The sequence below is a fragment of the Antrostomus carolinensis genome, unplaced genomic scaffold, assembly GCF_000700745.2.
Source record: "Antrostomus carolinensis isolate BGI_N321 unplaced genomic scaffold, ASM70074v2 scaffold2110, whole genome shotgun sequence".
Lineage (NCBI taxonomy): Eukaryota > Metazoa > Chordata > Aves > Caprimulgiformes > Caprimulgidae > Antrostomus > Antrostomus carolinensis.
Window position 1 is genome coordinate 13577 of NW_010286282.1, and position 25978 is coordinate 39554.

The 25978-nt window shown below is 35.3% G+C and overlaps 1 protein-coding gene across 1 annotated transcript; it reads left to right on the forward strand.

Annotated features, from left to right (window-relative positions):
- Positions 1 to 741: 741 nt before the first annotated feature.
- On the forward strand, positions 742 to 20806 carry DTHD1 (death domain containing 1). The gene is made up of 10 exons (XM_010177990.2): positions 742 to 1018; positions 4820 to 5630; positions 6146 to 6476; positions 7148 to 7327; positions 8168 to 8412; positions 10464 to 10628; positions 11207 to 11496; positions 12755 to 12999; positions 19854 to 19911; positions 20517 to 20806. The coding sequence occupies exons 1-10, from the start codon at positions 742 to 744 to the stop codon at positions 20804 to 20806; spliced, it is 2892 nt and encodes a 963-aa protein (XP_010176292.2).
- The last annotated feature ends 5172 nt before the right edge of the window (positions 20807 to 25978 follow it).

A 25978-nucleotide genomic window follows, 5' to 3' on the forward strand; every position in this document is an offset into this window, starting at 1 on the left:
CCAAAGTGACAAACAAAATTTCAGTTATTAGTTATTTGAACTTTTAGCTGTATACGTTTCTTCCTCTTTATATAACACACCCCAGAAAACATTGCAAGTTTCTTTAAATGCCTATTGCTAATAAGTACTTTTGCTAATCACAAAATTAGATTTGCAGATTCTTGTATTGCTGAAACATATGCATAATTCAAATACATAATCCAGACTACATAACATCCCACCTATTTAATGTCTCTGAACAACAAATGATATATGCTTGTCAGGAAATGGTGTCAAGTGACCTAGAGCATTTAATGCTAGCTTGCAATGAAAACACTTCTTCGTTGTTGGTGACTATATAATTATGAATACACAATGAAGCTTGATTTCATAGGTACTGATAATTTACAGCCACTGAAGTGAGAAATTGCTCAGAACTCCTGAAATTTAAGTTACTGCTAAATAATTGAGTTACACAACCTCCCTCAAAGGTGCATGGTATACATTGGCATCTCTTGGCAATCCTTGCCCCTAGTTACAGGACAGCCACTCCTTTCTGTCACCTAGTAACTTTTTAATAGTCAACAACAACTCGGAGTTTCTGAGCTAGAGTTTGAATGTCAGTGTGTGTGGAATACAGTACTTTTTAAAATGCTGTTTAGGCTACAAATACTAAACAGCGTGGTAGTCTGAATCAAGAACAACACCTCATGGAAGTGTTTGAGCAGAAAAAAAATTGTAGTTGTATATTCTGAACATAAAATGGAAATGGCTGAAGGTAAGATTGCACTTGCAGGCAAATCAGGCCGACTCCTGGAAAAAATCTGGCACCTGAATTTGCTTGCAGGAGATGTGCTTCTGAAAAGTGATCTGGATAATGAAAGTATAGTGGAGTATATGCTTAGATTAATCTCTTTAACAAAGGAGCTGAGCAGATCTCTCAGCCAGCAGCTGGAGAATGTTACAGAAAGTATTCAAGACACCTGCCACTTGCTGAGGGCTCTCCATGACAAACACAAGGAATTGACTGCAAGTCCAGGTAAGTATGGAGGGACTTTATCTGTAAACAAAATTGACCGGGTATATTGGATGCTAAGTTCTGCTGTGTGATTTCGGTATTTGATCATTCATTAGCCCAAATTAATTAATATTTCAACAGTTGTATCACACTGGTTTTGAGTCTATTATATGAGATTCAATATGAAACTCATAATTCTCATTATGTGAGGAAAAAAATAATAGAATCATAGGATGGTTAGGGTTGGAAGGGACCTTAAAGATCATCTTGCTTCAACCCTATATATATAAATACGTATTAAACATATATATTAAGAAATAACTAAACATAATTTTTTCAAATTTTTATGCATATTATATTTTGGTGGGCTTATCTTGGCCAGACATCAGATGCCCACCCAGCAACTTATTCCCCCTTCTCAAGAGGACAGTGGGAGAAAATAAAATGGAAAAGCTGCTGGGTCAGTATAAAGACAGGGATATCACTTACCATTTACCATCATGGGCAAAATGAACTCAATTTAGGGAAAATTTTTTTTTTTTTTTAATTGCCAATTGAAAAAGATTTGGATAGTGAGAAACAAAGGCAAAAAGTTAAAACAACACCTTTCCCCTACCCCTCCTTTTTTCCAGGCTCACATTCACTCCTTCATTCCCAATTCCTCTACCTCCTCCCCTGCCTGAGGAGTGCAGGAAGATGGGGAATGGGAGTAGTAATCAGTCTATAACAGTTCCCCTCTGCCACTCCTTTCTCCTCACTCTTTTCCATACTCCACTGTGGGTCCTTCCCACTGCCCGTCAGGAAAAGACGGCCTCTCCACAGGCTGCAGTTCCTTCAGGGAATATCTACCTGCTCCAGCATGGGGTCCTCACAGGCTGCAGAGTGGATGTCTGCTCCAGCCTAGTCTCCCACAGGCTCAAGACAACCTCTGCCCTGTGCCTGGAGCACCTCCTCCCCTCCTTCTTCTCTGGCCTTGGTCCTCACAGGACCATTTCTCACACTTTTCTCTGCACTCCTCACTGTTCTCTTGTGTTCTCGCCCTTTCTTAAATATATTTTCACAGAAGCAGCACCAGCTTCACTGCCGGGCTCAGCTCAGTCCTGCAGCAGTTCCGTTGTGGACCCAGCTGGACCTGGCTGTGTCTGATACAGGGCAGCCCTGGCCTCTCCTCACAGAGGCCGCCATGCAGCCCCCATGCTGCCAGCACTTCACCAAGTAAACCCAATATTTACAGTCTAGAATCCTCTACAAGTAACAACATAGTTAGAAAGGTGACAGGAAAAATGAAAGACTTCTGCCATCTTGATGCACAGGTAAACACATGGAATTTAATTTCCTGCATTTATAATAACAATGTGGATATAATAAGTGTTATTTATTGTGAAGACCAAATCTAGATTTTATTCCTGAAAAAATGCAGCATCTTTTTGTGATGAATGAAACAACTCTCCTCAGAAAAAACATCTTAACAAACATTAATCAAAGCAGAAAATAAAACTAACATTTCTGCATTTGATAATGGTCTAACAGCATGATGCATAGACAGAGAAAGAAACTCCAGGCAGAAGCCCGTGTTTATGAGTCTTTGTTTTACAGGTTTATAAATTGTCCGCAATAATAAAAGAACATTTTATGTAAAAAAAGGACCTGCTTCCAGGCTCCAAGATCAGGCTAACTTTGCCCTGTTGGCCCCATGGCCTATGTAATTATTTTATTTTTTTGGATTTTTAAGAATTCACTGTCATTCCCCTTCTAAAAATCTACTTTTCCTCATCTGGCACTTCCTCATAAAACAGTCAGCAAAAAGGTTTGAAGAGAGTTGCACATAAACTGCCACTGTATTCTAAAGCTGTGTTATCAACCAACAAGAAAGCACAGGAAGCAAAGTGTTAGAAAAGCAATGCTGGCCAGAGGTAACACAAAAGAAGGATTATTTTGAGGTTAACCTTGTAACAGAATGCAAAAACTCTGTTTTCATGTGACGCAGTTGGGTAGTGTAAAGTTACAAGGCCATGTCTTTGCTTGTCTTCAAGCACTGCAGTATGAGAAAAGTCACATTCACAGTGTAGGAAAATGTCATTGTTTCCAATGATCCTGTCAGCTTCAAAATTGATTTTAGGGATATTTAAAGAGTTGTATGATTTGTTTTGAGTTTTCTTGTTTTGTTTACAGAATGCAAAATCTAGGGAGGAAATAGGTTAATTTTGGCAGTTTTGCCAAAGCTTGAACTTTGCCAAAGCCTTGTAGTGGGACTGGGAAGTTTTTTTACAACCTCTTATATAAATGAAGCTATGCTATTTCTAATACTTTTGTTTTATTTCTCAGCCCTGTTAAACTATTTAGGAGTTCTTCACTATTGTAAAAGTACCCCTGGAAAAACAGCAGTACCTTAGAACAAACCTTTTATTCTGTGAACTACCAGTGGAAAAAAAATATATTAAAATCGTGATTACTTTTTTTTTTTTTCAAATATAGTAAAAATCCAATAACAAGTCATTTGGGAACTGAGAAAGTACTGCAAAGGAATAGTTTTTAGACTGAGTTCAACCAGAAAAAACTTTATCTGAACCGTACTCTTTGTAGGTTTAAATTGATCCAATGCAAATAGAGATGAAAGTGAAAGACCTATCTAGATCATATAACATCACACATTGATGCCTGATTACATTCTTACTCAATAAACTTATTTGCCAAGTTGAAAACCTTGAGATATTGATTTACCTCATATGATGTTATTGAAAAAAGTACATGTAAGCCTGTGGTTTTCCCTAAGACTTGTATCAGCTCTTTCTCTTGTCCTTCTCTGTGTGTCTCTCTCTATTGTAAGTGGAGAGCACACCATACTGTGTCTCATTCTGTACAATTTTCTTATTTCTATTGACTTTCACTGGATTTAACCTGCAAAACAAAGCTTTCCAGAATCTCATGCAGGAAACAGAAATAAGAAAAAATTTTCAGAGAAGTTGGCAATATACTTAACTAATTAAGACAGTTAACTATATAAAGATTGACAGCATAAGGTGAGGGGAGAGCTGAAAGTAATACATATGAAATCCTTGGACAGAATATCTGGAAGGATTTCTAATAAAAAGTGTAACATAGGAAAAACGAGGGATCATAAAATAAATAGGTTAAAGATAAAATCTTATATAAATGGCACATACTGATTGTGTGTTTTTTGTGTATCCTTCTTTAACAAGTGGTTTTAGTTATAGGCAAGAGCAACCTCAACCGTTCCTATAACTGGATACTACAGACTGCTGAACTTCAGTATTGTATGTACGTTGGCGGTTTTGTGTCATCATCTATTCTCCATAGCAAAAATTCAAAGCTGCTACACGTGTTTAATACTGAGCCCATGTATAGCAGCTTTGTTAAAGACCCATGCATTAGAATCTTGCAGGATTCAATTATAGGAAATATATATAATTAATATTTAGTTTTAAAGCTTTTCCCAAATTTATTTGCCTATTATTTACCAGGTCCATGCTTTAAATTGATTGTCATTAATAATTTAGCTATTGTCTGATCACTAGAAGGGTGTTTATTAGAGTTGCCCCAGTAGTACTTTGACAAATACAGAGTTGTACTTGAACAAGTACATAAATGTACTTTTCTGTATTCAATTCTTCAAAAATTCACCTAAATTGGATAGAAATAAATGCAAAAATATTAACTGGAAGCCAGGAAATACATTGTGCTTCATGTCTTGAATGGCACTATGAAATTAGGTGGAATTTATTGGGCATGTGTATAAGAGTTTTCATATTTTTGGCTGGCTTTCATAGCAAAATTCAATTGGTTACCTGTTTTTTTCTTCAGAGTACGACAGAATTTTAGATTGTCTGCAGAAATTGAAGGATTATTTGATAAATACAGTCTCACACCTTCAAGAGGCAGAAAATAAACTTGATGCCGCTACCTGCAGACAACATGATGGTTCTCAGATCCACACTGCTCAAAATGGTTCTAGAGAAACAGATGTGTGTTGTTCTGAAGGAGAAGCAACAGAGTCTGTGCAAGCATCTTCTAGTCCCACTCAGCAATCCCAAAGTACTTCCCTGAACAAGACAGAAATTCAGAATGTTAACCAAATCCAGCCAAGTGAAATGAAAACTGTGGAAAAATACATTGTTGCATCATTAGCTGAAAACATATCTGCTCAAGAACAGGACATTAGCAGAGAACCTCCAATGAAAAAGGAAGATGTTGAACACAGACTACTAACAAAATCTGTTACAGAGAAAAAGGATTCCAATGGAAATGATAAACCTCATGGAGGTAGTTCTCGTACTGAAAAGTCTCCAGCACTGGCTTTTCAAGGTGTTCTTACTACCAGTGGAGAAAGCATTCTGTCTGGGACATTAGAAGACATTTATGACAGAAGTGTCATGGATCATTTTGAACATGAAAAAAAGGCAGTACTCAAAGAATCTTCAAAAGGGGTAGAAAGTGAAGAACATAGACTGACAGAGCAAATGGAAGACAGTACAACAGAAACAAATAATGAGATTTGTAGGAATGATCTAATTACCTTTACATCTTCAGCCCAAACGTGTGACCTTACGGCTGTGAATCCTTCTATGAATGATTCGGAAGAAGTTCAGAAATCTAGGCACTGGATGAACAAAGTGTAAGCGCATATTCTTCTTTTTAGGAACACATGTATGTAAATATTGCTTATTAGCATACATACGAACATCTTTGAGCCCAGAAACTCAATATGCATGTATTGAACAGCTGCTGGACATGCACACAATAGCACTTTTCAACTTAAGCATGTGCAATTAAGATCTTCTATTTGGTCTAAAGTAAGCTATAACTTCTATTTGATTGCATAATTTTATTTTTTTTATGCCAGAGAGGGACTGAGTCACAGTCAGTAAAGTCAATAATTACCAAATTGTTGGATATCAGTAGGAAAGGACCCTAATTAGTCAGTTTTATAATAATTTATAAGCTGTTCTGAAACAAGCTAAACATAAAAATTTTCATTATTTTCCCATCTATTAATAAACATATATTTTTATGCATTATCTGCTTATGTTACAATGTAGCACGTCATTATAGTAAAATATTTAACTTAAAATACAAGACACCACCTCACCCAAAATACACAGAACAATACTTTTTATTCTCTTTCTCCAGATTTCTAGTGGAAGAGAGTGGTAACAGTGAACATGAAGTAGTTTGTTTTGTTAAAGCCCCTGCAACTGCTCTGGAGAATCTGAAGTGTAAGATAGTAAATGACACTAGTTCATTGGTGGTGGATGATTCTGAGGAGCTGGTCAGCAATGTCATCAGTATTGAATGCTCTGATTATGAGAAAAGAATCCCTTTCCCTATCAACATTGCAATTCCATTTACTTCATGCTTCAGAGGAAATTATCGGGAGATTATGGTGAAGGTGACTGATGTGAACTTTCAATCAAACTACTTAACTCCTATTTCTTTGGAGGGATACCAAGGAAATCATAAGGTTAGTAACCTCTTATCCGAGGATTGTAAAAATACTATTCCAGGTTCCCATTTAAGCCTCTGTGGAGTTATACAAGTCAAATTGTCATTATTAAAGCCATATTGTCCACTACGTGGGGTTAAATTGAACTTTTCTTCCTACTTTCTCAAGAATTAATTCTATTTGAAACCTAGTATTTAACAAGGTCCTTTTTTCCACTGGTAATGTTAAGGCAAGTGCTTGATCCCACAGTACTAATGACTGAGTTAATGATTTTTGTAAATAACTGTAATACATTGCAGTATTTGATAAAAGTAAAAATTTAAGGGGAATTATTTTGCATTTAGATCACAGAGAAGTAACACAATTTCATGTGTATGCATCCAAACTCCCTTTCAAAGAAACACATGACAATTCTTTTTTTTTAACTGTAGAAGAATTGCATTGGGCCAGATTAATCACCCAGTTTACAAGTTTATTTCATTTCACCCCAGCCACTGAAATATTAATGACATCACATGATGACTAGAGATCACCAGAAAACTGGGCATCCAGGTGGCAATAATATTTAATTTATTTTCATTTCACACTTTGGTCTATAAATAATGCTGCCTTCTCAAAATTATAATCTGCTGCGGAACAGAGCTTCCTTTCCTTCCAATGTATTCTAATCCCACATTCTCATTATGCAGGAAACCTTAGCAGAAGTGAAAATTTATCAGCTGGGTGTTTTTTCTGTGTTGTCATGCTTAAAGAAAGAAACATTTACTGTTCCAAAGGTGGGACTCTCACAAAAGCTGAGCGTGGATTCTAGAATCTCCTTCTACTACCATCCAGAAACATTCAGTTCTCCAGCACCTATGCAGTTGAAGGTGAGCTTGAAATATGCAATACTTACACTTAATCAGATAAGTTTGTTATCTGATCAGCTCTGAAGCAAAGATGCCAATAATGTCGAAGGGCAACCTGTTCCATTATTAGAAGTGAAAAGTGGTTGCAGCTCCACATCCTGTATACACAGCAAATGGTTTCCTGTCAAATGACATAATGTTGTCAGTAGTCAATTATATCTCTAGCTAAAGACAACCATCTACCTTTGATTTATATACTTCAGAAAATACAGTTGTTTTCAATAATGACATAAGCATCAACTCCAACCTTCAGCTGCTTGGCCCAGTGTTTAAAGTAATGGAATAATTTTTCTCACATGACCTTCATCATTTGTACCAGGCAGTGCAACAGAAGGTTTAGTCACCTCTTAGTCTTAGGCTGAGAATAATCCCCAAATTTGATTAAATTATAATATTTTTCTCCCTTCCCCCATAAAAACATTTATTCTGAGGGTCAGATAAGGTAAAGCTAAGAGTGAAAAAATAAAGATTTGAAAAATCTTAGAAAATTATCAAACTCTGAGGGAACTCAGGAAATTCAGAACTTGATCTCAAAGCAAGAACAAAACAATAAAAATATTTTAGTCAGTAAAGGTTAGAGTTTTTTATGACTTTCAAGCAGTTGGTTGTGCATTGTATAAAGCGCTGATACGTTGGTAGGGTTGTTCCTGGGTTACAGAGAGAAGCCTAAAGTTTCTGTGATAGTCTAATCCAATTCCAAAAGATAAAGACTTTGTAACAAAAAAAAAAAAAAAAAAAAAAGGCATGTAAGAGAAGATTTATTAATTTTAAATTAATTGTACAATTGATTTCCATATTTAGGTTCAGCCAATTGAGCCATCACTGGTTTCAACATTGAAAGCAAGACATGATATGTACCACTCAGTGGTATCTACTAGTGCACTAGTTTATGTCCAGCATCCTTCAGCCCAGCCATTTAACAGCTCAGTCATTATTACTCTACCCTGTCCTCCAAACCCAGAAAAAAAAAGGCAAGGAGATGAGACAGAACATGCAAGAGCCATTAGTGCTACAGTGAAGAGAGTTGCTATGGCATACCATTCTCGGTAAGAACCACTTCACCACAAATTCAGCATTTTCAAAACTTCAGAATGAATTAATTTTAACAGTTGCTGATTAATAATTTTTGTATTAAAAATGTGTTAGTTCCTTAATATAGTCTGATATACTTAGAATCGTTAAAAACACTAGAGCAAATCCCCACGATTCTCATGCTATAGCTTCTCCAGAAAAAAAAATCATATGGTATTTGTTGTATAATCATTAAATACAAGAATCAGGATGAAAACTGCATGGGTGTTTTCCAGCAAGAAATGTTCAGCCATTTTCACCAAAGCCAGTCACTGAGCATAGGAGAATAACAAACCTGCTGTGATCATTATTTTACCAACCCGTTGTTTGGCTACCCTTATCTCTGAATTTTCTGATCTTTACTTCTACACATCCCAGTAGTTACCTGAGTCAAAATCTATCACAGTGATTTGGAGTAGATCAGTTTTGTAGTGACTGTTGCATTAGATAAAGGCCTAGATTTTTTCAAAGGACTCACTAAAAAATTTCTAAAACTTAGACCTTTTGGAATGTCTTCAAAGAACATTGAAACATGGGAACTCCTTAAAAAATTATCTAAATTTCATTTATTAACAGGCAGTTCAATAAAATTTATCCACAATGTACATGAGAATACAGATAAAACTTTTTGATGGAAAAAAGGCTAAAGCTGACCTCATCTATTTTGACATTCAGTAAAATAAATTGTGTTTTTACCATCTCATGCAGGAAAAAAATCAATCTGAACTTAAAATTTGATTGTTGTCCTTCCAGTTCTGTTACCATGGGCAACTCCATGTTCAGAAAAGCTTCCTGGGATTTCTTGATAGGGACTAGCTTGGGACAAGAGTCATCTTTGAAGTACTTCTACTTTAGGTCATTAAAGAGCTAGCCTATTCCTACTGTGCTAAACATAATCTTTTTCAAAATTCATCTACATGCCAATATTATTATTATCTTGAAAATATGAAAGTTACAGATGGAGAAGGCAGACAGTATTCTAACTTTTCAGTTCTGAAAAACTTCTGTGTTAATGAGCTTACACTCTCACTTATCTCTTAGACTTTACATCCATCTTTATCACAAACTTCACATTTGGCCAGAGTGCCCATGTCAGTTTATAGGAGATTCAAATTTCATTGTGTGGCAGTACCCTCATGGCACCTGTCCTTAATAGCAGTCTAAATGGCACTTTAGATTCTCAGTCAGAGCACATCCATGAAAAGACCATAGCTGGATTGCTTAGTTCTATACAATTTCCTTAGAAAATGATGCCAACATTTTCCTGTGTTTGCATGTAGGCTGAGGCTGTATGCTTGGGAAATGCTTAGGCTGTCCTGTCTGGAGTATTTTCTTTTTTGGATTGTACACAGGGTGTGCATTTGAGGTGAATGGGTTATTCATATCCAGTTTTACAAAAACTGATAAGGAGAGATGTGTGTGAGAGGAGAGTTATGGGCTTCTGTAGAAAAAACCCTCATGTTTAATTTATTAGGATAAATTAGTCAAAGTGTGTCATGTCACAATTGCTTGATTCTGACTGTGACATCAAAATAATCACTTGATTTGAAAAGAAACTACTTTTATTTTCTCTATTAAAAGAGATAATGGATAGCAGTCATGTCTTATTTTCTAAATTCCTTTGTGGTTATTGAGTAATATTTGCTTCTGGAAGAAAAAGCAGGTGTGTTGTTGGTTTTTTTTCCAGATATGTAGTTCTACAGAATAAAAATCTTGATGGATTACTCAAAACCAATTCATATTAATTACTGTTCATGGTATTAAATGATAGATTAAACTAGATTAATTTAGATAGAAACCTTTCTTTTTCCTTTTTTTTTTTTTCAATTTTCTGGAGAATGAAAAAGAATCTCTTAACAATTGTATTGCTTGCATACTCTTGAGTATAGCTTCAGAGGTAGATTTTCAGCAAGGTGGGAAAACCTCATCAAGTCATCAAACAAAACAGAAGGGAATGTTTACTCTTTCTGCATGATCTATTTTTCTTTTTTTTTTTTTTTTTTCCTATAATGTCTTGCCTTTCCAGGGCTGTGAGTACTTCTGTCAGAAAAAATGGGGAGAATCTCAGTGATACTTTGAAATTATTAGGTCACAGAAACAAAGAAGAGGGGTGGAAGGTGTTTGATGATGTTATTATCCAGAGTGCATGGAATGGGCTTGTATCATTTGAACTAAATGAGCATTTAGAAAGGTAATGTATGAATAATTTAATAAAATTTTATTAACCTAAATATTTACTTCCAAGTATGTGGATCAATGGAAAGTAGTAGAGTTAAGAAATAATCCACTATTAATTATTAACTTGCCACCATCATTTTATTCTACTTTGCAGTGTAAGATCATTCAGATTTGTTACTCAGAATTACAGAAAATATAAATTTGTTTAATATTTTTTGATCTATAGACTGTACACAATGTAATAATACAAAACTTGCAGGAAATGCAGATTTTAATCTTAATTTGAAAATTTGATTTAGCTCTCTAACTGCAAAACCATAATATTTTTTAAACTTTTTATTAGGAAATATTATCTTTCATATAAAATTCATAGGTATTTGAATTCATAGATACAGAGTCAATATAGTCTATAGTATAGAAGCAGGCAAGTTTCCACCCTTTCATGTGTTGGAAACAAGAAAGAAAAGGAGGTAGCAAAAAGTCCATTTGAGACTAAGCTCTGTGTTATTTTGCATAATAAGTCATTAGCAGTTGATAAAATAATTTAAGATAGAGCTATTTATTTTCTTGCCTTTTTTTTTTTTAATACAGCTTTGTTGTCATTCGCCTTTCGTTCCTCTTGGAAAACACGTGTCTTCTCCTCTTTGCTCAGGCTCTGGAAGAAGCTGTTTCTAGCACAATGGCTAACATAATACTGTATCGCCACAGAGAAAACACATATAAAATAGTAGTTCTGCTATCCGCATCCAAAGAATTGACCTGGGAACTTCAAAATCTCCATGAGGAGGGCTACTTTGGTCCCCCAGAACCTACACAGCAGTTCTCATTAAGAGAAGGAGAGCAGATTCATTTTAGATTTAGAGGCAATATTTTTGCTTCAGGTAAGGTAATTAATTCATGCATCTGGATGAACATTATCAACCACTTCAGCTGTTCAGAAATTCTGTATGAGAACATCAGTAGATTGTGGTTAGTCACTGAACATTTAGTTATTTCAGTGTTTTATTTCTTGTAAATGATAGGTGCATGGAACTACATGGGAAACTGCTCTAACTGAAATATATAATGTACTAGATAAACAAGATCCTGTGCAACCTGTTCTAGATGACCCTGCTTCGAGCAAGGGGGTTGGATGAGATGATCTTCAGAGATCTCTTCCAACCTCTGCCATTCTGTGAAACCTGGTCTCTTGGAAACTGCTGGTATTTTATCTTTTATTTCAAAAGCGCAGAATTCCATCTATGGATTTTAAATATAAAGAACATTTGATGGGAATTAAACAGATTCCAAAGAAAAAGAAAAATGCACTTAAAGTTAGCAAGATTAAAAATTGAAATCCACAGGAAAATATTGCTTTTTGTGAGTTGAATTATGAATTGAGGTGATGAGAGAGGGTTGTTATGCAGTTTCGATTAGCAGCCTCAAAAATTTCATGCAGTGGCCACCATTCAGAGATTTACTTAAAAAGAAAAGAGAAGTCTCAGAAAAAAATTGCACCCAAAATTATATATATCTCTTCTGGCAGTTTTAGAAAGAACATATAAATATGTATTTGGCCCTCTGAACATTTTGTACATAAACTCTCCCACTGATAACTCCATTTACCCTAAAGAAAGGACTGTTCAAAAAGAAGTCTCCAGTCCCCAAGGAATGCCTGTTTGCCTATGAGAAGGATAATGTTATAGATGTATTAATTAAAATGGAATTATAAATCTTAAAAATACACCTACTTCTCTGCCCCTATTCATTTTTTTGTTACAAATAGACAGACATGCATCTTTAACAACTGGAAAACATAGATTTCTAATTCCATTCACAACACCGTTTTATTTTAATTCTCTCTGTTACGTACTTTATCCCCTTCTATGTTTCTTACTTTTCAACTTGTTGCACAGTCTTCACCGGTTATTCCTTATGCCAACAATTCAGGGGCTGAGAGAGCTAACTATGAAGACATTTCAACTACTGAAGCATGCTGGCAGGAATGTTGGAACCTCAGATGTTCAATACAAAGTAATAATAAGGATAGAGAACCAAATATTATGTGATTAGCTCTATTTGACTCACTCTAATGAATTATTTTAGATGTCACACATTAGTGTAATTTTTTTTTTTATTTTTTTTTTTAATGGACTATAGAGAATGGAAAAGATTTTGGAAAAGTCTACAGGCTGATTTTTCATTCACAAAGAAAACCAAGGCTGGAGCTCCAAATTAAAGAAGTGAATGAATTTGGTAACCACAGCTCACCTCATTACAAAGGAACAGCAGTGTTTTATAAAATTACCAAAGAGATGATAATCAAGGAATGGGAACAACCCTTGCCATATGGTGAATATCAGCACCAGTCTCCACTGTGTAAATTAGCACTAACATTACCAAAGGTGGGTTTCTCACTTGATAATGTTAGAGATCTTTCCCTTTTTCCCTTACCACATATTTATTAGGCAAAAGGATCTTGGTATGATTTTTGCTTTACAGATACAAACAGGAGTCATTGACGGAGCAGTTCAGCAATGTACAAACACCCCCACAATATCTCTTAGTAGGTGGGAGGGACCCTCATCCAAGCATGAGCATGGATAAATATGTTTAGTAGAAGTTTTTCACCCATTTGCTCTCCCCAGATGGTATGGCCCTGAGAATATGGCCCTGAGAAATTATTACTTAAGTTTCCGTTACATACTTCTTGCGTCCTTGCCTTGGGAGTGCAGAATTGCAAATTGTAGAAGCATTAAATGGTTCATGTAACCTACCTTTCTTCTGTCACCTGATTCTCCTATTATGTCTGATAAGCCTCTGCAATACAGCCATGTGGGCAATTGTCTCCATCACTGGTGAAAGCTGTTCCTATATAAATTAATCTTTAATATTCATGCAATTAAATCTCATTGTAATCTTCTCAGTGCCTAGGTATTAGCACTCTATATTGTACTAAATGCTTTATACATTGTAATATCAAAATTTGTACAGTAACACTTGGTCTAAATGTCTGGTGACAAGCATTATCAGCTCTCTCTTTTCTAATTTATTTTACTTCACTCCTTCTTAAGCTATCATCTGCAAATACATCTTTTATTTCATAAGCATACTACTTAATTTATCTCTCAACTTCATTCTCCCAAGTAAAATTTAAGAAATGTTAGGTGTAGAACATTTTAAAACGAGATTAAAATTTTAAAATTCTTCTCATATGTTGCAAGTCATCTTAGTACACAAAATGTTATACCTTGCTATAGTTGGTGAATCTTCCTACTTTTTGACCTATCTTCCATTCATCCAATGTAATAATTTAAAAATCATAATGCCTTAAGTTAGTTTTTCTAATACAAAATAAATATTCCTTAATAATTTAGCTAGTTCAGTTATCATCTTTTGGAAAAATTATAAAAGCTGATTATTTTACTTCAGTGAACAATTAATAAGTTAAATACAACATATACATACCTAAATACAACAAACACTATTGATATATAAATACACAAGGGAAATGGGAATTTCACCCACATCACTGTCTAGTGGTATGTAACATTTATTAACATAAAATTATAATTCTATTCCCTGTTTTGCTCTTCATACCTTCTTCCAGACAAGCAAATCTTGAATTCCATATTGAAAAAACTCACAGAAAATTTAAGAGCCAAAAATATTATCTTTTGACTTGTTTGCTGGCTGAAAGACAGGAAAAATATAGTAGGAAAAAACAATTGGTTTTCTCAAGGGAAGATAATTACTAGTAAAGTTCCATACAGATCCATGCTAACATATTCAGAAACTTTTGAATAATTAAGTGAAAAGTCTGCTGACAGTACAAAATATTCATAGTACTAAAGTTGTCTTTGAAGAATCACAAAATATGATGATACTGAGTGACTAGAAAATAAACTAGATAATTTAGATGTCTAAGTGTTTTGTTGGGGTTCAAGTACATACTTGATTTTATACTGATAGACTCTGAATTACCTACTACCACTCAAAAAAAAAAAAAACAGAACAAAAAAAAACAACCCACAAAAACTTTGGTCATCTTGCTCTCTGAAAACTTCCAGAGCATTCAGGAGCAAATAGAAAAGTAAACATAATGTTCCAAATTATTAAAGAACAGAAATGAAAACTAGATTATGCCATATATCTATGAAGCACCACATCATGACTGCATTCTGCAGGTCTGGTCACAGAACTCAGAAAAAGAATTTGGAAGAAGAGGAAAGAAAGAAGGTTATCAGAAACATGAAGTGGTTCTAGGCAGAGTGACAATACATTTAGGCAGTTTCGACAGAGGTTGAAATATTGTATACACTTAAGAGTATTATAGAGGAACTCAAAAAGTAGTTATTATATCCCCTTTCACAGGATATCAGAACAATGATATTGATAAGGGGTGGGTGTAACCAGTAATATAAAACAACATACTTTTTATATACAAAAATAATCAAAAGGTGAACTAATTTTCACAGGATATTTGCAGCAGTTAAAAATATGTTTGAGATAGAAAAGGAATTGAATGGAAGAGAGAAAGAAACATATATTAAATCTAATGATCCAGATGCAATTAAATGCCAGAGCAATGAAAAGGGAATTCTAATTACTTACCATATCTTATTATATGTTCTAAAATTATTAACAGGATGAAAGCTCTGACAGTAAAAATTAACATAAGAATTTTTATCCAGTTTTTACTATCCATGATCTGATCAACATATTTAAATCAGTTATCTTTAGGTGGGCTTTCTAATGAATAAAAGAAATTGAAGGAAATAATAGTTAAAATTGGATGAGAAAACACAGTTATGGAGAAATGTGATGTACTAATTATACAAACAACTGCACCAGCCATCTGTCAAATGCAACTGCTATTTACCACTTCCTTAAAGTACAAGTCTGTGTTAATGTTCATATACTGCGAACCGAGACCGGCACTGTGCATAATTAATCATATACCGATGTTATCAATATATATTGCCAAAGCACCTAGAACTATCTGACCACATTCGTGTGTGTAGACATATATTCAAGCAATGATCCTTCAATTTTTCTAGTTTCTATCACATGTATACTACTAAAGTACAGCAATTAAGCTGCCACAAATCTTGCAAGCATATCAAAACATAATAATGTGTTCATAGCTGACTTATTGATAATGCTGGGTTGTTTATAGCATTGCTCACACTAACACAGCTGCTTACAGAATTCCAGTTGTCATAATAAGGCTCTCGTGTCTTAATTGTGAATTAGTTGACTCTAAGTTGTAGCGTTGTTGATGGACTTCTCACTTCTTCATAGAATGCTTGGGGAACCTTTCATGGTTCCAAAAAAATCCAAAAAATAACAATAAATGCAGGACAAGAACAGCAAAGACTATTTACACTACTATGCTGAGGTAATAAATATCTTAAGTTTAGTTTAACCGTCTTGGTAGATTAGTTTTAATACACATGAGATCACAAATACTCAGTATTGCCAGTAACAATAGAAATTTTCTCAGCAAAACAAAATGAACTTCAGGGTGTTTTTGGTTTTGTTTTTGTTTTCCTAGATAATAAAGTTAAAAACATCCACAATGCCTGATTTTGGTTATGACAAAGTTAGATGTAATCTTTTTAAGGCAACTATTCTGACTACATTTGCCCTCATTTCTGTAAAATTCCCACCTAAATTTCTCTTGAATTGTGGAGAGAATGCATTAACTATATAGATTATAAGCCATCTTCATATGTACGTGGTCGGACATTAGGAAAAGGTTCTTCACCCAGAGGGTGGTAGAGCACTAAAACAGGCTCCCCAGGGAGGTAGTCATGGCACCAAGCCTGACAATATTCAAGAAGCATTCGGACAACGCCCTCAGACACATGGTCTGAATCTTGCGACTGTCCCATGCTGGGGCAAGAGTTGGACTTGATGATCCTTGTGGGTCTCTTCCAACTCACAACATTCTATGATTCTATCCACTCTCTTACAAATATACTTCTGACAGTGATGAAAGCAGTGGTTGTTTACTTTGTATGCAACCATTCACATCAGTTCTTAGTTTAAGCATGCCACACTTGTACAGAAATAAGCTGATCCTCACTAACAATTCCCATTTATGGAGATTTCATTTCCTCAGCATTAGAAAACACTGGCTGGCCAAACCTGTTATTTTTAACACAAGTTAAATACAGTAGATTAGATTTGATGTTGAGTGTGTATGTACATATCACTAATATTTCTAGCAGTTGTATTTATAATTGTATTTATACTGATTTCTAAGCAGTTGTACTTATGTGAAACTGGGTTAAAGGGTTTAAAATGTTTATTTCTCCTTTCTGTCTGTCCTGTTTGATATGCTACTAGAGTCTAGTCACGTCTGAGAGGTCCATTTGACAGAGCACTTCAGTATTACTGGCTGGAATCTGAATGCTTTGCAAAAAGAGGTTGTAGTAATATATACAAGCATTATCAAATTACTATTCTGCTGAAGTTTTATGTCTAATGACTATCTAATAGTGAAATAACATGTGATCTTCTGCTTCAGAAAGGCAGTTGCTTAGCTAATTGAAGGGCTTTCCAGACTGGAAAACTGCTTTGACTGCTAAGAGTATTTTACTTATGCTGTCAACCAGAACAGTGGGGCCGCATGCCAGTGCAGCTGAACCGTGGGTGAATTTAGTGCTTCACCACAGATACTTGATCTTTAAAGACGGATTTAATGTTTTAGATCTAATGCACTGTATATTATTACACTATTTCTAGACAATACTCATTTTCAATTCTTACAATTTTTACTACTTTTTAACACTAAGTAGTATAAAGTGGTTCAGATTAAAGTCAATGCATGGATAATTGAGTTCATCTACAATAACTTTGAAAATCTCATACAGACCTTTGAGGAGCTACATTCTCATTAATGAATAAAAATATGTTTAAATATAAATGCATAATTAAACAAAGCCAAAGAAAGCTCAGTCTTGGAAGAAAAACAATGCCCCCTTCTGGAAGAGCTTTATATTCCTTTTATTTTGAGGGGGGGTTTTAGCCATAGAATCATAGAATTGTAGAACGTATTGGGTTGGAAGGGACTTTCAAAGGTCATCTAGTCCAACCCCCCCCCTGCAGTAAGCAGGGACATCTTTACTAGAGCAGGTTGCTCAGAGCCCCATCAAGCCTGACCTTGAATATCTCCAGGGATGGGGCCTCCACTACCTCTCTGGGCAACCTGTTCCAATGATCCACCACCCTCATATTGAAGAACTTTTTCCTAGTATCCAACCTAAATCTACCCTTTTCTAGTTTAAAACTATTGCCTCTTGTCTTATTGCTACATGCCCTTGTGAACAGTTCTTCCGCAGCTTTCTTATAGGCACCTTTCAGGTACCAGAAGGCTGCTATAAGGTCACCCCAGATCCTTCTCTCGTCCAGGCTGAGCAACTCCAACTCAGCCTGTCCTCATAGGAGAGGTGCTCTAGCCCTTTGATAATTTTTGTGGCCCTCCTCTGGACACGCTCCAACAGGTACATGTTGAAAGCTCCAAAACTGGACACAATATACCGGGTGAGGTCTCACCAGAGCAAAGTAAAGGGGCAGAATCACTGCTCTCTATGTGCTGGCCAAAATTCTTCTGATGCAGCTGAGGATGTGGTTGGCCTTCTGGTCTGCAGATGCACATTGGTGGCTCATGTCCAGCTTTTCATCCACTACTACCCCCAAGTCCTTTTCCTCAGGACTACTTTCCAGCACATCATCTCCTAGCCTGTACTGATAGTGAGGATTGTCCCTTCCCAGGTGCAGGACCCTGCACTTGGCCTTGTTGAACCTCATGAGGTTCACCTGGGCCCACTTCTCCAGCCTGACCAGTTCCCTCTGGATGGTGTCCCAATCCTCTGGCACATTGACTGCACCACCCAGCTTGTTATTGTCAGTGAACTTGCTGAGAGTGCACTCAATCCCACTGTCAATATCTTTCTTCACACTAGGGCACATCCAGTAACAGAATTGCTGTAGAAGCATGCAAGAGGAGGCACATTCAGATCTCAAGATAAGTACAGGACAGGATAGTTTTGCACTGCCAAGCAGTGTATACTATGTGGATCCTGTGCACACTGAAACACCTTACCAAGATGGCTGAGTACAGGCTTGATGAAAAGTTGTTTAATTCACAGGTGAATAGGAAACAGTTATGATTATATTGACCTTTTGGATGTGTAGCTCAGTACATATGAAATATGCCAAATATTGAACAACATATAAAGTCTGTATTATAAAAGCATTCAAGATAATTCAGGAAGGATCTAGCTCAGTATGCCTAGTAGGAAAGGAAAGTAATTTATCCAGTGAGAGTTTCATGCTCTTAATTCACTAACAAAAAAAAGAAGCTAGGTGTATAAACCTGAAACAAGTCTCACAGGGAAAGCAGTGCATCAACAGGTGATACAACTGAATGTGTGTGACAAAAGTAACATGGGCACTAAAAGAGGGCAATTACAGCTGTTAAAAAAAGAGCTGAACTTCACTTGATACAAACTAATTTCTTCTTGTGCTCAGTGCTCATGTAAGTAATACCGTGTTCTATATGGAGTAGGAAACAACAGTAAAGCCCACGAGACTTTTTTCTTTCTCAGTCATAGGGAAAAAGGAAAAGGTTTTTTTTTTTTCTTTCTCACCAGTGGTTGGAGGAAGACAGAGGAAGAACTCTGTACTTTCTAATGGAATTTGTCTTTTGTATTCTGATGATTTTTAATGATTTATAATTAAAAGCTGAACTATGTAAAATGAATAACTATAGCTACAAACATAGTATGATTTCTAGACCTAACAATAGCTACTGCATACATAGAAACTGTTATTTCCCCTGAAACAGTATGATATGCACACAGTTGTAATAAGAACACAGAGACAGCAAGGCAAAGTTCATGTACAAAGGAAGGTTCCATACAGATTTTCTATACACCAAATTTCTATTCACCAGTCATGACATAACGCTACTGATCAAATGTTTGTAAAATTGCATAAATTATAAACTTTTTAATAAGATGCAATAAACACCCATTTGGTGTAAACAGACCTAGTTTCATTATTTTAATAGCTGCATACTGATTCACATCTACTGATGGTGTTAACTGGTTTTCAATAATAACATAAATTCTCTATGCAGGTAGAACTAACCTTAAAAGCTCATTTACTGCAATCCATTCCCATATCCTGTGCCTCATCCCTTACTTATTTAGTAATTTTTCTTTCCTCAACACATTTTATTTGATAGCATGAAAAGTTGATCAACCGTCCACGAAGCACAAAAATAACTTCTTCTGATTCATCAGGTAAGAACACATACATAATACATTTTTATCAGTATAAATAATAGTTATCATCTTTGCTATTTACTTTTTTTAAATGCCAAGAATTATTTCAGGTGTAACTGACATTTTTAAATACCGTATTCAGGAACCAGAGTAGTTAATTTTTTAAAAGATACTCAAAGAAAAAAAAAGTTATCTGTTTACTAAGAAATATAAAAGCTCTTATAAGATAATGTTGTGGTGGGGTGCTTGACCACTATATAATTTTCTGTATAAGGAGATTAATTTTGTACTTGGAAAGCTCCAGTATAACTGATGTATCAGTTCTAGAAAATGTCCAAACCTTTTTGTTTTATTGTTAGCTTTCCCCATGCAGTTTGGGAAAAAATTTATAGATTATTGCTGAATCTGCTTTTGACTAAATTCAGTTCTTGACACAGTGCAGTTACCCAAAATTGTATTAAAAATAAGAAGTGATGATGTTTCCATTAAAGTAAAAAACAAACCACATTCAGTTGAGGAGTTCATCCACTGAGCCTCCAGCTTTAGAAAGCTTTTCAAAAGAAAAAAAAGGATTTACATAGGAGAAGAATAATGCTCTTAATTTACTAATTTTTGCCCTTCAGAAGCCCTATGGGACAACTTGCTATACTGGCTTGCAGAAGAGCTTGCAGAAGATAATACATCTTTGCTTGCTTTACGCTTACCTGTTCGGCGGGGCGTACTTCAGCTTGTTAGGCTCAAGTGCCCTGATAATTTAACACACCAGATCTATGAGCTTCTTTGCTGCTGGAAAAAAACCCTTCCAAGGCTGGCTGATAAACAGCAGCTCCTGTCTCGCTATTTGCGGAAGAGTGGCAGAAGTGATCTTTCAGAAGAACTTCAGTTTAAGTGGCAAAATAAAGTGTTCGCATGACAGAATTACTGTCAACTAACAGCCCAATTTCTCTTCATTCTTGTTGAAAGGTGTGAATATTTCTGTGATATCTTTGGATGAACAAGTGGCAGGGATACCAGTCAGGGATCAAACTGCTTATTTATCTGTTACTTTGCATCCTCTTTACTAAAGAAACTTATAATAACAATGTCCTTACTTGCTAAAAGTGAATATTTGTTCTGTGGAAAAGTGAGTTACTGAAAAGACAGGTATGAAGAACTATAGACTGGCCTGCATAGGTTTCTAAGGACTTTAAAGTGTTTGCACATACCACACATAATTGACACAGAATCATATTTCTACATGCTTTAAACACTAGGAAGTATTCATTATACTTTAGAAAATTTATCGAATCATTCCATGATATATGGATTAGTCTACATATAATAATAATAGCTATCAGATTCTTCAGACAAAAGCATAGTAGATCATTATAATGCACAGAGGAAGTTTCTTCTTACTTTCAGGTTTGTTAGTAATTAATCCTGACTTTTATATTCTCAGTGAATGTTTTTGGTTTTTTTTACCTTGTGAATGTCATAGCAGATTTCAGTGTTACCACATGTCAATATCTTATCTCTTTCCTGAATTTACTGGATTTGTTGCCTCACTTTTATCTATCGTGGTAATGTTTTTTTTCAAGTTACCATCAAATTTGGAAAAAATAATATTTCTTCATATAACTGTTAAAGTGTATTGCTTTCAAATTTTATTGTTTGTACTGAATTCTTGTATTCAAGGTACAGATAGTAAAACCAGGTGTATTTGTGCCATTCCTTAACCATGTATTTTAATCTCTAAAATCTCATTTCTTTCCAGAATGCTAAGTAAAATTAACCTGATTTTTAAAAGTGAGAGCAATAGCAAGGTTGGATTTTTATAAGTGTTTCTACTGATATAATATTCTAATTTACTGACTGCTATATTGCAATCCATCTCACACAATACACCAAAAATTTCTCTAAATGCTAAAATATGACATTTCTGTTAAAGGCTCAAAGTAGCTGACAAGTGCCAGTGAATCACACAATTCTAGGAGACAACTGGCTGCTTGGTATTTACACATAGAGATATCAATTTGTGATTACACAGACTGTCACATCTGTGTGATTTCCCTACTGCTCCAGCAATGTGCAATAGATGCAGCTCTTTCTTCAAGTCCACCTATACATACTTTTTTTAGTTACTATTATTCTTCTGGATTCAATCCACCAATTATTTTCCTCTTTCAACACCCCCTCCACTTTCATAATATAGTATACACTTTAAATATTAATCTAAATCTAAAAGTTATTAATCTATTTTTTTTTAGTATTTAGACTATTTACAATGCCTGTATGTCTTGCTGACAAATCTTAGTTGTGACACATATTGTTAATCTGGATATTTTATTTTCAGAGGTCATGTATTTGCAACATTTCCAAATCACTACTACAAATGAGAAAATTGCATTGCAAAAATAAATAAGAATAGTATTAATTAGTTTTATTCATCTAGTCAGTAATGCTTCATCCTGTACGATTATCAGTTTTTAATTGTAAAACAGAATATATGAAGAATCTGCCTTCATTGTAACATAGCCATTCGTTCCTTTTAAATTTTTTTTCTATAAATAAATATGTTTTTAAAATGTAAACTGGGTTCTTATAAGCAGGAAACATCATCAAACTTTTCTCCATGCCCTAACACCTTTTGTCATCAGATACTTTGTCACCAGTGCCTTCTCTTTAGGAATGAATATTCTGCTGCAGGCTCAGCAGATACTGTCAGAATACACGTATATTTCTGATCATGCTTCAGTGTATGATGGTAGTACAAATAATACTGGAAATGCTGCAACAAATTGGACTTCATTTTTCCATCTAAATTAAAAGTATTTTAGTACAACTACCAACATTCTGCCACAAGATGGCCTCTGCGTCTAACAAAAACGTCATGCCTGTATTTCACATGCTATAAGATGTGGATACAGCAGTGCTAAAAATTAAAAGCCATCGATAAAGACCTAGATAATCCACTGTAGAGTATAATTAACTCGTGCAAGACAGCAAGAATTGTGGTCATTTCAGAACATCTATACAAGGCGAACAAATGTATGCAGCCTCCTCTTCCTAGGAATTTTAGATTATTTTTTACATTTAATTGAATGGTAAAATTATATTAAATTTGCTCATGTTAAAAGCTCATTTTTATTAATAGCAAACAGTAATCAAGTGACTAAATAAACCACATATTTTATCAAAGATTGGGAAAAGACTAATAAGGTAGAGTAAAAAACAGTTTTTAATATAACAATTCATATTCTTCTCCTCTGAGGAGCTAAACTTTAGGCCTGCCAGTTATTTTTCTCTTCTTGCAGTAACTCTCACTTACAGTCTGAAATTAATAACTAGTCTTGCTGTGGCCCTGATATCTGCTCTAGGTAACCTTCCCACCTTTTATTCCCACTTTTCTTTTGTTTCATCTCCTGGAAGAGCCTGAGTAGCGCTGAGCACACACTCTCAGCTCACAAAACAGTTTAACAGAAAAGCACAATTTAAAATGCACATTTTAACAAAAAATTATATAAACAACACATGCAAAACAAAACAGGCTTATGCCTGCCCGCTTTCTTTCTTTTGCTCTACCCGATGTCCACAGAAGCAACCTCCTTGTCTAGGTCTCCCTGATCCCAGGGACTCCTGGCAGGAGGAGGGAATATGGGGAGTTTCCCTTCACTTTAGGTCTCAACGAACAGGTTTATATACAGACATATTTTTAATTATATTTTTTTTGCCAAAAAAGGAGTTTATTCCCCTCTTAAAGTTCATAGGTTGTAAACAAAACCTCCAAACAAAACAGGTTTCAGACTAAAATATGGCCTTCTGTGCAACAAAACAATACAATCAGCAGCAGTAAGACCCCAAAATGTAGATCGTTATGGCTAAAGTAAATTAAAATCAAGGTGTAACAGAACCCAGAGAGACCCTGTCAAAACAGGGAGGAGCAGTCTGATGTCAAATGACAGTTCTCAAGCCTTATGGAAGGAAAAATATCTGACTACTCTGCTTCTTTCCACATAGCAAATGCCAGTTGCAGGCTGATATGACTGAACTATTGCCATGGAAAATCCAATTTCTTATCTAGCATCAAAACTGTCATTTGCTTTTCATTGAATCAAATATTGTCCTCTAAATGAAAGGGTTCCTTCAGTGAGATTTACACTCACCATTCTGCAGTCAAAATGTAAGAAAGAATGCAGTCTGTAAGAGAGAAATCTCTTTCTGTGCCATGTGTTTTCATTGGCTGTAAAAAATACGCAGGAGTGAGAGCAAAATCTGAGCTTTTTTTCTTAGAAGGGTGTGATAGTTTAACTTTGCTGGCAGCCAAACAAGACACAGCCACTCGCAGCAGCCCTCCTGCCCCCTTCCCCCCCACCCAGGGAACTGGGGAGAGAACTGGAGGGGTAAAGGTGAGGAGACTTGTAGGTTGAGATAAGAACAATTCAATAATTAGAGTAAAATAAAATTAAAATAGTAAGAATAATAAGAGAAATAATTATAAGAACTATATATTATGAGTGCTGCACAGTACAATTGCTCACCACCCCCTGATAACGATCCTGTAGGAGCAAAAAGGAACCCTGAAACCGAAATCACAATCCCAGAAAAACAAGCCCAAGAGATTCCTGAGAGAATTCCCCCTAGTTAATGTACTGAACATGGCGTAATATGATATGGAATATCTTATTGGTATATCCAACTGTCAGTTCTGGGTTTTACTAACTACTACACTTTTCTTCTCTGTCCTCCCATTCCAGTCCTCTCTTCTTGGAAACTGCCCAAGCACAGTGTCCTTGTAATTATCAACATACTTCTCATAACAATCCTCACTAAAACCAAAACACAGTGCTTTCTAGCTACTAAGAGGAAAATTAATCCTATCCTAGCAAAAAACAGGACAAAGGGATAAGTTTTCTACCTCTAAATAAAGGTAGAGGTATTTCTGCATATATCTGCTAAACTATGAAGGCAACTGAACAGAAAAGGAGCTAAGATAGGAAGGTAGTTGGTCATAAAGACATGACCTAGATAACTATAATTTGGCTGAAAATACAGAAGCTAATCTAAATACTAGACAGTTAAGCAGAAAAGAAAGGAAGAACTACATGTATTCCATTTGCAGCATTGTTAGGGCATGGGTTGCCAACTGCATCTGAGACTGAAGAATTGCAAAGGTATAAAGCAGAGTTTACATATTCAACATTTAAAATACAAATTCACTTAGTGAAACAGGGCTCAATAAGCAGGATCAGTAAGCTGTTGAGAACAACAGATGGCTTTAATTAAAAAAAAAAAAAAAAAGAAAAAGAAAAAAGAAAAGATAATATTTAGTGAGTATCCCATCCAAGACCCTTGCAAAAATTTTGGTTTTTATCCTTTCAATAGTCCTGTGAGAAGTACTGTTTTCATGGGAATAACTAGCTGTGGCAAAGCCATCTTCAAGCATGAGTCTCATCTTAAAAGCTGCTCCCAAGTGAAGTGGGAGGGAGCTCACATGCAGAGCTCTTCTCAACAACTCATTTCAGTGACACGGTCTTCAGTGCAGTGGGCTAAACCCCTGAAAGGACAGGGGCACTCAGCAACCTGGCATAAAATACCCTAGTTGAAATCACTCCTTTATTTCCGTATAATCTTTACTCTAACACACAATAAAAAATCCTTGAGTATCTCTGATACCTCTCATAAAAATTGACAACTGAAGAAACACATTATCTGCAATTCCTCTGGTTCTAAGTAGTAGAGGAGCTTGAATTTATGCCTGAATACTGAATTTCAGTTAAGTGTCCTTTTTCATGAAGATACTAGAATATTTTATCTAATGATTCTGCCTATCCATTAATTACACAATCATTATTAATAAATCAGTAGAAATAAGGTCTTTGCATGATGCTCTGAAAATATACTTAGGAGGTGTCCTAATAATTCGAGATAGCGTAGACATTTAGAATAGCACAAAAACACCTATTTCAGCTCCTCTGAAATTGAGTTGAATCATATCGTTGATGTTATGGAACTGAAAGAATTTAGTGGCAAGTTTCCTTGTGGAGTAGACGTACTTTTTATCAGAAAAGAAGAATCATAAATATGATTATTAGATAAACTCTAAAAC